This window comes from Amblyraja radiata, chromosome 24 (assembly GCF_010909765.2).
Source record: "Amblyraja radiata isolate CabotCenter1 chromosome 24, sAmbRad1.1.pri, whole genome shotgun sequence".
Taxonomy (NCBI): domain Eukaryota; kingdom Metazoa; phylum Chordata; class Chondrichthyes; order Rajiformes; family Rajidae; genus Amblyraja; species Amblyraja radiata.
Genome location: NC_045979.1, coordinates 2,769,363 through 2,782,379, shown reverse-complemented (window position 1 = coordinate 2,782,379; position 13,017 = coordinate 2,769,363). Strand labels below are relative to the sequence as shown.

Genomic DNA, 13,017 nt, shown 5'->3' with positions numbered 1-13,017 from the left:
GCAGCAGAGAAAAAGACGTTAGATACTTCCCGTTAGATATCAACATCCGGACCATGGTGGGAAGTCCTTGAAGGGCCTGTAACAATATATCCATTTACAGATTACTTCTGGCGCTGTTCACTTCACCATCTGCTCTCCACACGTGTACCTGAGTGGCTCTTGTCTTGTGGGAGGCTAATACATATCTCCTACTTGTTACTTCTTCCATAAACCATCCAAAATCCATGGAGCCACCATCACTCCTTTTCTTTGTTGTCCAGCTCGGGTTAATTTCATGCTTGACTGTCCCTGGTTCCGTCTCCCCTCTTTAGGAAGAGGTACTGGCTGACTTTAAGATACCCACGCAGTTTTAATTGGTGGTACACAAGGAGGCACCAGGAATTGCAGATGCTGGTTTACAATAAAAACATGAGGTGCTGGAGTAACTAAACGGGTCAGGTAGCATCTCTGGTGGAAGAAGAGTTCCGACCTGAAAACATGTCCTCCAGAGATGCTTCTTGACCCGCTGAGTTACTCAAGCACTTTAATTTTTTTTCTCATTAGCCCTTGGTTGATGGTTTTATGGTAGCAAGAACCAGCTACGTGGAAGTCACCCAGGAACGCAGGCTGCATGAAGTTGGTGTTCTGCCCAAATATCAATCGCAGCCAAAGATAGACACAAAATATTGGAGTAACTCAGCGGGACAGGCAGCATCTCTGGAGAGAAGGACTGGGTGGCTTTTCAGGTCAAGACCCTTCTTCAGACTTGACCCGAAATGTCACCCATTCCTTCTCTCCAGAGATGCTGCTTATCCCGCTGAGTTGCTCCAGCATTTTGTGTCTATCTTTGGTTTAAACCAGCAGTTCCTTCCTACACAAAGCAATCACAGCCACTAGTTAGCTTCTGTTCACGTTGGGAGTAAGAGACAGAATGCAAGGAGAGGAGTTGAAATGGTGGGGCAATAGAGGTGGCCAATGTCATTCCATCAGACCTTCAGGAGTGTAGTAAAAATGAGATGTTTAGATGTGATGAAGGACTTCTCATTGCATCTACCTTCAGGCCTCCAAGGAAAGGTTTGGAGGGATGTGGACCAAGTGCAACTAAGTGGGGTGAGAATGATAATGCAACTTGTTTTACCATGGATACGTTGGGCCAAAGGGTCAGTTTCCATGCTACATATCTCTAGATGGCCTATGACCACACTAATGGAACCATATAAATACAATTTGTTTGTCTGTCAAAGACTTTGTAGTTGTGAATGCAACAGCATTGTGCATCATTACATTAAGTTGGAACAGACATGTAGGGAAGGAGACGGAACAAAGAAGAAATGGAACAAAAGGTGAAAAGGCAAGGGTCTGACCCAAAATGTCACCTATACCTTCTCTCCAGAGATACTGTCTGACCAGCTGAGTTACTCCATCGTTTGATATCTATCTTCAGTGTAAACCAGCATTTACAGTTCCTTCCTACAGACAAAGGTAAGTGATCACTGATATCAGGAAAACCCAACAGGAATGAGAACGCTGGCATTGGAGAGATGTTCCTTGCAGTGGGGGGAAGGTGATAGGTTTCTGTACAAAGATGAATGTGGGATTAAATGACACATGTCTTATTTCTGCAAATAAATATAAATGTGTTTATTCATGAATGCAGTGATCAAACTCATGCTAGTAGACAAAAATGCTGGAGAAACTCAGCGGGTGCGGCAGCATCTATGGAGCGAAGGAAATAGGCAACGTTTCGGGTCGAACCCTTCTTCAGACTGATGTGAGGATGGGGGGGCTTCTTCCCAAAGAAGCAGTTCATTCTTAACCAAACTCATGCTTTAAGTTTTACTCAGGACTGAGAAGGAAGTGAGGGGAATTAACAAAGCTGACTTGGGAGGAGGGGTAAGCAGGGTATGTTGTGAGATGAGGAGACTGGGGAAGGAGACTGAATGAACATGAGAGCAGTGGGATGACTAGGAATTGAGAAAGGGTGATGGTCAATGGGGCATCTTAGGAAGGTGCGGAGGGAGGGCTGGAGGTGCAAGGATTTGGGTTGCCACCTTTCGTGTGGTTAAGAACTAAGGAGGATGAAAGAGGATGTTGGTGCTGGAGTTATGTTCACTTCATCCTGAGGGACGGAATGGAATGAAAACCCTTTGTGCTCACTTTACACTGGGTATATTTCTAAACAGTTTATATTAGTTTAGTTTAGTTTAGTTTATTGTCACGTGTATTGAGGTACAGTGAAAAGCTTTTGTTGCCTGCTAACCAGTCAGCGGAAAGACTATACAAGATTACAATAGAGCCGTCCACAGTGTTCAGATACAACAGAATATGAAGCACTCAATCCCACATTGGCCTCATGAGGCAAATAATTCTCAGACAGTTGTACATTCTGCCCTGCTTTGGAAATACTATCAACGTCAATGCAAACAGAATAAAACCAGTGATAAACCTTCATCTGGCGTAATCCTTGCAGTTTGAAACAAAGGGGAGGAAAGTTAATTTAGCTTGACTGAGGGTAGAAATTCCATTGATTATTCTATTCATTCTAATTTATTATAATTATGACATCCTCTGCTGTCACCACCCACAATCTGCAAATGTGCCACATCACCACCTCACCATCTCATCACCATCACCATCACCAACCCACCACCTCACCATCTCATCACCATCACCAACACCAACCCACCACCTCACCATCTCATCACCATCACCAACACCAACCCACCACCTCACCATCTCATCACCATCACCATCACCAACCCACCACATCACCACGATTCACCAACCCACCACATCAGCACCATTCACCACCTCGCTGGCTGTGAAGTTGACACCCGCAGGTACATACTTTAGAAACTGGCCCATGTCATCGCAGAGAGCTTCACAGCCTGGCCACTTGCACTCGCCATGTCCGAACAATGGGTGAACACCAGTGGCTTCTTCATGTGATAAACTAGGGAAAAGCAGACAGAAGTTAGTTATCATCACACAAACAAAGGTGAAAACTCATCCACACCAGCCAACGCCACACTGCGTCACTAGAACAGGCTTAGGACATTACATGGGGTGACTTGGCCTCAGAAGCAGATCATATGGGCTGCCTTGGGTAATGCAGGGACTCGAACAACATGTAGTAGATGTACGGTTTAATTTGGCTTCATAGTCAGCACAAACATCACGGGCTGAAGGGCCTGCTCCTGTGCTGTACTGTTCAATGCATGGATGTACAAGACGCAAGCAAAAAGCATGAAACCACCAGCTGTAACAATAGACACAAAAAGCTGGAGTGACTCAGCGGAACAGGCAGCATCTCTGGAGAGAAAGAATGGGTGACGATTCGGGTCGAGACCCTTCTTCAGACTCTAATGTTATCTCCAGTTATTGGCAGAAACAGGTTGATAATAGGAGAACAGAACATTTCTGACCCAACCTCCTAAAGCATTTGCAAAGTTTCTGATGCTCCAGGAAAACCTTTAAAGAAATGTTTTTCCAACCTCTTAAGTTTTCCATCCCCATGCATTCATTGATGAAAATAAATTCAAAGCTCGTGCCGGGCTCCCTGATCCCTTCCCACTCGCTCCCTTCCTTCCCACATGGCCTCCAGGGAATCCAAGTGCACTAATCCTTCGGCCCCCATGAGTGCTTCAGTCTCCTCAAGCCCCTGGATCCCACAATCTTCTGTCTCAGGCACAGGAGTACTTTGCAGTGGGCCAGACCGGAGGGCTGTCAGTGACAAGATGGATCGAAGCACTCTGAAGATGGGCTGGGAAATTAATGAGGAAGAAATAAGAAATTAATTTGTTTCTTTTTTTAGGAATATCACTCCTGATGTTGCCATTATAAATATATTTAGGAAGTTTCCAAACCTCATGGGGCTGATTATGATAATGACGAAATACATAGTTAGAATTTCTGCGCGAGAAGAGCGAGTGCTTAGGGCAGAATCCCTTCATCACAACGTTAGGCCTGCCCCACCTGAAGTGTTAACCTGTCCTTACGGCAGCTGAGAGATCTGCACAGTATTTCCACACTGAGGTTTCCAGCACGTTGCCCGGCTGCAGTGTGGATATCCACCCCTGTGTGCTCGCTGAGAACTACGTCCCCAGCTGTGGTCACAGCCGGACTGAACAACAAAACTGCACAATGCCTCCCTCACTCAGAATGCTGCACAGTGCAAAGTTGATGTCGTTAATACAAGTCAGATGATTTGCAACGCTTCACAATCTGCCATTCACCATGGCACAAGGGAACCCACTGAGACTTTCTGTTCAAAGAAAGCTGAGAATATTCAACGCGGGGCCTTGCCTGAGAGTGCTAGGTCGAGAGTCCGAGGGTCCGCTGGACTGCAGCTCCCCCCCTGGTGGAGATACCATGGGCTGTGTGAACATTGGTCAGTACTGTAGGTGACCTGACCTTCCGCTGGTGTGTGGTTGACCATGGACAATGGGTCTACAGGCAGTTCATCCAATTCCCCTCTCACTGTGTCCTGTGTAGACCAAGGGCTGAGTGTGAAGGGGAAGCTTAACCTTGGCTATGTCCAATGCAGGAAATATATTTACAACCAGAGTCATTAAGTCACTGCCGTGACTGCACCAGAGTCTGGGGTCAAATCACCATAGACTTGTGGGGTGACTCAGCTCATTGGTCAGTGTGATCTTGGTGTCATTAGGTCAGGGTCGGGATCATTGGTCAGGGGGAGCCTGGAGATTTTAGATCTGATGGACTAATAAGTGACTGGTCAGTGTGGTCACTGGGATAATGGGTCAATGTGGTCACTGGGATGACAATAGACAATAGACAATAGGTGCAGGAGTAGGCCATTCGGCCCTTCGAGCCAGCACCGCCGTTCAATGTGATCATGGCTGATCATCCCCAATCAGTACCCCGTTCCTGCCTTCTCCCCATATCCCCTGACTCCGCTATTTTTAAGAGCCCTATCTAGCTCTCTCTTGAAAGTATCCAGCGAACCTGCCTCCACCGCCCTCTGAGACAGAGAATTCCACAAACTCACAACTCTCTGTGAGAAAAAGTGTTTCCTCGTCTCCATTCCAAATGGCTTATTCCTTATTTTTTAACTGTGGCCCCTGGTTCTGGACTCCCCCAACACCAGGAACATGATGGGTCAGCATGAACACAGGGATAATGGGTCAGTGTGGGCACAGGGAGTGAGTGGTCGGTGTGGGCACAGGGAGTGAGTGGTCAGTGTGGTCACAATGACTGACATCATTTTATGGCCAACTGGAATATTGGGTAGGTCTGGTCCCATCATCATTGGGGTAGTAGGAGTTATTGAGTCAATGTGGTCGGTTTTTAAGCACAGCCTGTATCTCGGTAGTGGAACTGTGTCTCAGATAGTTTGTGGATTGAAGCCTGACTCTGCAGGCCACAGCCTGTAATTCAGACTCTGCACTGGTGGAATATTCCATTAAACAGCCCCCTTCAGCCCCGGTAGATGGAAGGAAGGGAGTGCCTAACCTTCTGAAGGCTGTATCAAGCTTCAGGTAATTGGGAGTTGAGAATCAAAGCCATATTGAGGCTTTGGGGAGACTGAAAGTGTAAAAGAGAGTGGTCTGGGGTCCATCACCCCAATACCAGTGTCCCGCGTCTGACAACCTCCCCCTGGTGCAGCGGGCATGTCAAATAGTGAAAGCGATGAACTTCACTGGAGGAGAGACCACTCGGAAAATGGATTAAGAAGGAACTGCAGATGCTGGAAACTCGAAGGTAGACAAAAGTGCTGGAGAAACTCAGCGGGTGCAGCAGCAGCATCTACGGAGCAAAGGAAATAGGCAACCTTTTGGGCCGAAACCCTGAAGGAAATAGGCAATGTTTCGGGACGAAACCCGGAAGGGTTTCGGCCCGAAACGTTGCCTATTTCCTTCGCTCCATAGATGTTGCTGCACCCGCTGAGTTTCTCCAGCACTTTTGTCTAACTCAGAAAATGGATGAAGGACAGGCAAGTGGGGTGAGGATGTCTCCGAACTCAACGACAGACTGACTGAGTTGGAGTGAGGGGCCTCTTCTGGTTTCAGCGTCCCTCACAAGCCACCACTGAACAAGAACCACGGAACACTTGCGTGGGAAACCTGTACGGTCCAAATTAAAGTTGCCTTACAAAATTAAAGTTGCCTTGCCTAATTAAAGTTGCCTTACCTAATTAATGTTGCCTTGCCTAATTAAAATTGACCTACAAGTCAGAATCACATTAGGTTTGACGTACCTTTCTCTCTTTGGAGTGTGGATCGAACTCTGTCCATTCAGCAGGGAGTGGTGGGGTATCGAAGGGGAGATCTTGGGGGCCAGGAAGGAGCCGGAGGTGGAGCTGTTGGTTGAGAGGTCGAGGCTTTCACTCTTCAGAGTGTCTTCCATGCTTTGTACCCCCGTCATTTCCTTCCACAGTTGCTGAAAGTCTGCTGGACACATTGCTGCAAAAGACACCACAGAGCAGGAGAACAGCATTAACACACTTGCAGCACACACTGCAGCACTCTCATTCAATCAAATGTCCACAATTGTGTTACCCAATAAACTTGACACAGGACAGCACATTGGCGCAGCAGGTAGAGCTGCTGCCTCAGATTGACAGAGACACGGTTCGATCATGACCTCAGCTACTGTCTGTGTGGAGTTTGTACGTTCTCCCTGTGACCACATGGGTTTCCCTGCTTCAGTTTCCTCCCACGTCACAAAATTATGCGGGTTTGTAGGTTAATCGGCCTCCGCATCTTGTCTCTCAGTGTGTAGGGAGTGGGATAACATAGAATTAGTGTGAACGGGTGATCGATGGCTGGCATGGACTCAGTGGGCTGAAGGGCCTGTTTCCATGCTGCCTCTCTAAACTCTAATTATGCAACACAGCTTTAGCATCTTGCAAACCAAAGGCAACACAGCTTTAGCATTTCCAAACCAAAGGCAACATAGCTTTAGCATTTCCAAACTATATTTCCAAACCACATTAAGGGCACTGACAGGTCAGTAAAACCACTCGCAGTTTAGTAGACATGTGTTCAGTGTTATTCACAGCTCAGACTGAGACAGCAGAACAATACCTTTCACAGGGAATAAAGGTTGAAGACAGTTGTTAAAGATGGATTGGGGTTAGAGAGGTGGCAGGACTTAGGGAAAGAATTCCAGAGTTTGGATGCAAGGCATACAGAGGGGTGATGGAAATTGGGGATGAGCAAGAAACTAAAATGGAGGAGTGCAGAGATTGGTGCACCGGAGGAAGTTAGATGGAAAGTAAGGGGTAGGGCTGAGTTGGGATTTGCTCATAAGATGCAATGGATGAGTCAGGTTCTCCTAAAGGATATGGCATGTACATTACATATCCGCTGCAAGCCCCTGTACGTTTACTAGTCAAGAGTCGAGTGTTTTATTGTCATATCTCCAAGATAGAACAAAGAACTATAGCATAACAGTGTATGTAAACATAGAACTCCGTAAACAATATAATTAAAAAGTGTTCAATGTGTGTGTTCAACATTCAATATATATGTAAACACACACACAGATATATATATATATATATGTTTATATATTAAGGTAGACACAAAATGCTGGAGTAACTCAGCGGAACATGCAGCATCTCTGGAGAGAAGGAATGGGTGACGTTTTAGGTCAAGACCCTTCTTCAGACATTATCTATCTATCTTCTATATTACTCAAAGTGTGATGTTGACCCTGTTGTTCTGTATATTGATTTTAGAAAAAATGCTGCCACTTACGGCTGTGATTTTTGGCCATCTTACTCAGTCCCCCTCCGCTGCGCAGGACAAGAGGATTTTTCCCATCGATGAAAGAGTTATTAGTGTTTAAAATATTTTGAGATTCTCTCTCCTGAAGGCCAAGCCCCTTCCGGAGGGACCATAAAACCCGGAAGTGTTGAGTGCCTCAGTCAGTCTCTGCAAGATGGGGGAGTGAGAGAGTCACGTCTCTCAGTCTGAGCTGTGAATAACACTGAACACATGTCTACTAAACTGTGAGTGGTTTTACTGACCTGTCAGTGCCCTTAATGTGGTTTGGAAATATAGTTTGTAAATGCTAAAGCTATGTTGCCTTTGGTTTGGTAATGCTAAAGCTATGTTGCCTTTGGTTTGCAAGATGCTAAAGCTGTGTTGCCTAATTAAAGTTGCCTTGCCTAATTAAAGTTGTCTTGCCTAATTAATGTTGCCTTGCCTAATTAAAGTCGCCTTGCCTCATTAAATTTGCCTTGCCTTCTATATAATTAAAAGTCTAATCTTGATCACTTCCTGTTTGCGCTTTATATTGATTTTAGAAAAAACACTACCACGTACGGCTGTGATTTTTGGCCATCTTACTCAGTCCCCCTCCGCTCATCAGGTGCCGAGGATTTTACACATCGATGAAAAATAAAAAAGTTATTAGTGTTTGAAAAATATTGAGATTCTCTCCTGTCAATCACGCCATGAAGGCCACGCCCCATCTGGTGGGAGGGGGGAGGGACTATAAAACCCAGAAGTGTGGGCATGACTCAGTCTCTGCAAGTTGGAGGAGGGAGAGGTCACGACTCTATGTCTTTAGTGGCCTTGCACCCTGCTTAAAATGGTATGAAACTGCACTTGAATTTGGTGGCCTTGCACCCTGCTAGTAATGTAATTTCAAGGAATAGCCGTGCGTCAACTGCCAGCCCACCAGCCGTGAGTGAGTGAGCTGCCAGCAAAACAGGCTTGAGTGACTGAGCCGCCAGCCCAAGAATCCATTCGGCCCACAATGTCCATACTAGCCTTCTGGAAACCAGTCCCACAACACCCATACTAGTGCTCCAGAAAGCACTAGACACCAATATTGGAATTGGTGGAGAGGTGGAATATTGTGTTGGGGGTCCAGCCCTCCTGTGTGATACTGGTACCCAACGGGTCCCACTTAGTCTAGTATATTACTAAAACTCTCATATTGTGTCTGTCTGTCTGTCTGTCTGTCTGTCTGTCTGTCTGTCTGTCTGTCTGTCTGTCTGTCTGTCTGTCTGTCTGTCTGTCTGTCTGTCTATCTATCTATCTATCTATCTATCTATCTGTATGTACTCCTGGAAATGCGGCAAAACAGTACACGATAGCGCTAAAATGTTTGCGCCACCTTAATCACAATTGTCCTCTGGTTGTTTTGTGTCAAGTTTCGTTCAGATTGATGTTATATTTCACAACTTATTGACATTTAAAAGTTTAGAAAACCCCACTTTGAGAAGAATAACTTGACAGATGCTCTGACAGTTGATGGGAGATTCTGGCAGTTTCTACCTATGACGTCATAATGGGATCTCACAGTCCTCCAATCACAATGGGATCTCATTTACATACGCTGCCGTGAACATTCCGACACCCGACAATGACATCACAATGGGATCTCAGCTGCCAATCAACAGTGTTGGGATCAGCTCCAACCAGTGCAAGTGGAGATTTGTTACATTGTTGTAAGGAGAGGTAGTGAGTTGGGAGGGGAGGAGAAGAAATGTTATTTAAACATTGTCTTTAGTGGGGGAGTTCGAAAGGGGAGACGTGAGGGAGGGTGTGACTGAGGGTAGGGGAAAGGAGAGGGTGAAGGAGTGGAGGAGGGGAGGAGAAGAGGTAAGAGAAGAGGGAGGGTGAAGATGAGGTGGAGGAAGTGTATGAGCCGTGCCTGCACAGTTGTGAGCTATGGGTGATTATTGCATTGGGGAACGGGTTGCGTTTAGGGAATGGGTACATCACAATGGAATCTCATTTAGCAGCAAATCTGGGAGCGCTAATCTTATTTAAAAAAACAAGATTTCTTGGGTGGAGGTTTTTCCATTGTGGAGGCGTGGAATTGGGGAGAGGTTTCATTTCCAAAACTTTCCTTTGGGGGGATGGGGTGGGATGGGGAGGAGGTCTGTTTGTCTGTCTGTCTGTCTGTCTGTCTGTCTGTCTGTCTGTCTGTCTGTCTGTCTGTCTGTCTGTCTGTCGCTCTACCCCACTACCTCTCTACCTGTCTATCTCTCTATCTATATCTCCACCTATCTATCTCTAACTATCTATCTCTCTATTCTATATATTCTATCTATCTATATTTTATATATATTATATTATTATATTATATTTATATATATTATATTTAATATAATTATATATTTTTTATATACATAACGATAGCTCTGATCTTGTTATCTTCCGGTTTGCGCGGTCTTTCTATTTGCGCAAAAACAGTACGCGATAGCACTACGATTTTTCGCCAGCTTACTCACCGTTCTCATGTGCTGTGATTGCACCAAGTTTCGTTCCGAGTCTAATGTAAAAGTTACCGAGGTTTAAAATTCTTTAAAAATGCGCGTGCGCAGATCGATCCCTTCCCCTGCCAGTCGGTGCAGCGTGGATTGGTCTTCTCTCCTGTCACTCTGCGGGATGGCCCACCCCTTCCTGCACCATCGCGCCTTTACTGGAGCTGAGGATGACCTCCAAACGGACACAATTTTCGGAGGATCCGGAAAAGGTCCAGCCTGGCACGGGAAAGGTCGCCAGAGAATCTGATCCCGGTGGAGGAGAACAACCAGCGACCAGCGATCAGCGACCGATATGAGACCCCATCACACCGTCAGCTCCAGCCCCTTCCCCTCTGGACCCCTCGCTGGCTCCTGCCCCCCTCCCCCGTGATACCCCCTCTCCCCAACAACCCCCATCTTTTTTCTGAGCTCCATCGGCCCCTGCCCACAACCTCCCCTCCCCCACAACCCACCCCCTGCCCACACACCTCCCTCCCCCCCACACACACACCCCCTCCCCCACGCCCCCACCCCGCCACACACCCACCTTGCCACACAGAGGTAGGCCATAGAAGCGCCCCCCCCCCACCGGCCCCCGACAGGCCGCCTGAAGCTGTCCCCATCCCAGGCTGTAGGACGCTCCCCCACCAGCCCCCACCTGAAGGCGTACCCGTCCCCCAGCTGCAGGATGCTCCCCATCGGTCCCCACCAGAAGCCGGTGGGGAGCGGCAGCGGCAGCGATAGGCCACAGCAACGGCAATGACGCTCCCCCCACCCCCACCACCGCGCGGCGGCCTGAGGCTGCACCGAGGATCCGAGGCCTGGGCGTGAGCTGCTGCTCCTCCGGGCACGCAAGGAGGGAAAGGAGCGACACCCTTGAGATACTGGGGAGGGAGAGTGGGGGGATTGAGGGGGAGGAGGGAGGAAGGGAGGGAGTGACTGAGGGTAGGGGAAAGGAGAGGGAGGGAGAGGTGAGGGAGGCATTGGACGACGGGAGGGGAAGAGAGGAAAGAAGAGGGAGGGTGAATAGGAGGGGGAGGGAGTGCTGGGGGATGAGGGGAAATGAGCCGTGCCTGTGCAGTTGGGGGCTATGGGTGAGTGGTGGAAGATTGCATTGGGGGAACGGGTTGCGTTGGGAGACCAGGCCTCCCGTGTGACAGGGACCCAGCGGGTATATCCTTCCTTATCTATATTACTAAAAGTCTGTTCTTGACCGGTTTTGGTGATCTGTGCTGCGATTTCCGAGAGAACGCCGCCACCTACGGCCGTCATTTTTGACCACCTCGCTCAGAGCCCCCCTCCGCCGCATGTGTGCCGAGGATTTTTCCAGTCGATGAAAAATGACAGAGATATTAATAATTTTCAAAATTCCCCATTCTCTCTGCTGCCCCCGCTGGCGGCAGGGGGGGGGGGTGGACTATAAAACCAGTGGTGTGCCTCAATTAGTCTGCAAGCTGGAGGAAGGCAGAGGGTCACGTTTCTCTGAGCTGTGAATAACACTGAACACATGTCCACACAACTGTGAGTAAGTACCCTTAATGTGGTTTGAAAATGAAAATATGGTTAAAGTAAAAAAGCACTGCCTGCAAATGGTTGTTTGGGGGGTTTGGGTTGAAATAAAAAGGCACTCTCTCTCCCCCCCTCTCCTCCCCCCCCCCCTCTCCTCTCCTCCCCCTCCTCCTCTCTCCCCCCTCCTCCTCTCCCCCCCCTCCTCTCTCCCCCTCTCTCCCCCCCCCCCTCCTCTCTCCCTCCCCCTCCTTTCTCCCCCTCCTCCTCTCCCACCCACCTCCTCTCTCCCACCCTACTCCTCTCTCCCCCCTCCTCACCCCCTCCTCCTCTCTCCCCCCCCCTCCTCTCCCCCCCCTCCTCTCTCCCCCCCTCTCCGCTCTCCCCCCCTCCTCTCCCCCCCTCTTCTCTCCCCCCCTCTCCTCCCCCCCCCTCTCCTCTCCCCCTCTCTCCTCTCCCCCCCTCTCCTCTCCCCCCTCTCCTCTCCCCCTCTCCTCTCCCCCCCTCTCCTCTCCCCCCCTCTCCTCTCCCCCCCTCTCCTCTCCCCCTCTCTCCTCTCCCCCCCTCTCCTCTCCCCCCCTCTCCTCTCCCCCCCCTCCTCTCCCCCCCCTCCTCTCCTCTCCACTCCCCTCTTTTTCTCCCCCTCCTCCCCTCCATCCCCTCCCCCACCGTCCCTCCCCTAAACCCCCCCTCCCCTCCACACCCCCTCCCCCTCCCTGCTCCCCACCTCTCCCCCTCCCCTCACCTCACCCCCCTCTCAGCACACCCCCTCACCCCCCCTCTCCTCTCCCACCCTCTCTCTTTCTCCCCTCTTTTTCTCCCACTCCTCCCCTCCCCCACCACCTCTCCCCTAAACCCCCCTCCCCTCCACACACCCCTACCCCCTTCCCTCCACCCTCCCTGCTCCCCACCTCTCCCCCTCCCCTCACCTCTCGCCCTCCCCTCACCTCTCCCCCTCCCCTCTCCCCCCTTCACTCACCTCTCCCCCCCTTTCTCCCCCTCACTCTCACCCTCTCTCTCTCCACCCCCACCTTTCCCCTCTCACCCACCCTTCCTCTTCTCCTCCTTGCCACCCCCTCTCCCTCTTGCCCCTCTCTCTGTGTCTCTGCCCCTTCTCTCTCTGCCCTCACTCTCTACCACCACCCCCCCCCCCCTCCCCCCCTCTCTAGATGTGACTGCAAGTTGGGGGCTATGCGTCAGTAGATAGGGTGGTTATGGGGTAAAAGGAGCAAATTAATAATATTAATATAATATTAAGAGGGGTAATTAGCGTGAGTGCGGGGGGGGGGGGGATAGTTAGT

General features: G+C 49.3%; 1 protein-coding gene across 3 annotated transcripts in view; it reads right to left on the bottom strand.

Annotated features, from left to right (window-relative positions):
• Positions 1 to 13,017, bottom strand: part of LOC116986692 (forkhead box protein P2-like) — a 333,583-nt gene that overhangs the window by 67,117 nt on the left and 253,449 nt on the right. For all 3 annotated transcript variants that reach the window (XM_033042263.1, XM_033042262.1, XM_033042264.1), the window contains 2 exons: positions 6,200 to 6,404; positions 2,828 to 2,932 (listed from right to left, as the gene is read on the bottom strand). In XM_033042263.1, coding sequence (XP_032898154.1) covers positions 2,828 to 2,932; positions 6,200 to 6,404 — 310 coding nt within the window. The remainder of the gene's footprint in view (positions 1 to 2,827; positions 2,933 to 6,199; positions 6,405 to 13,017) is intronic.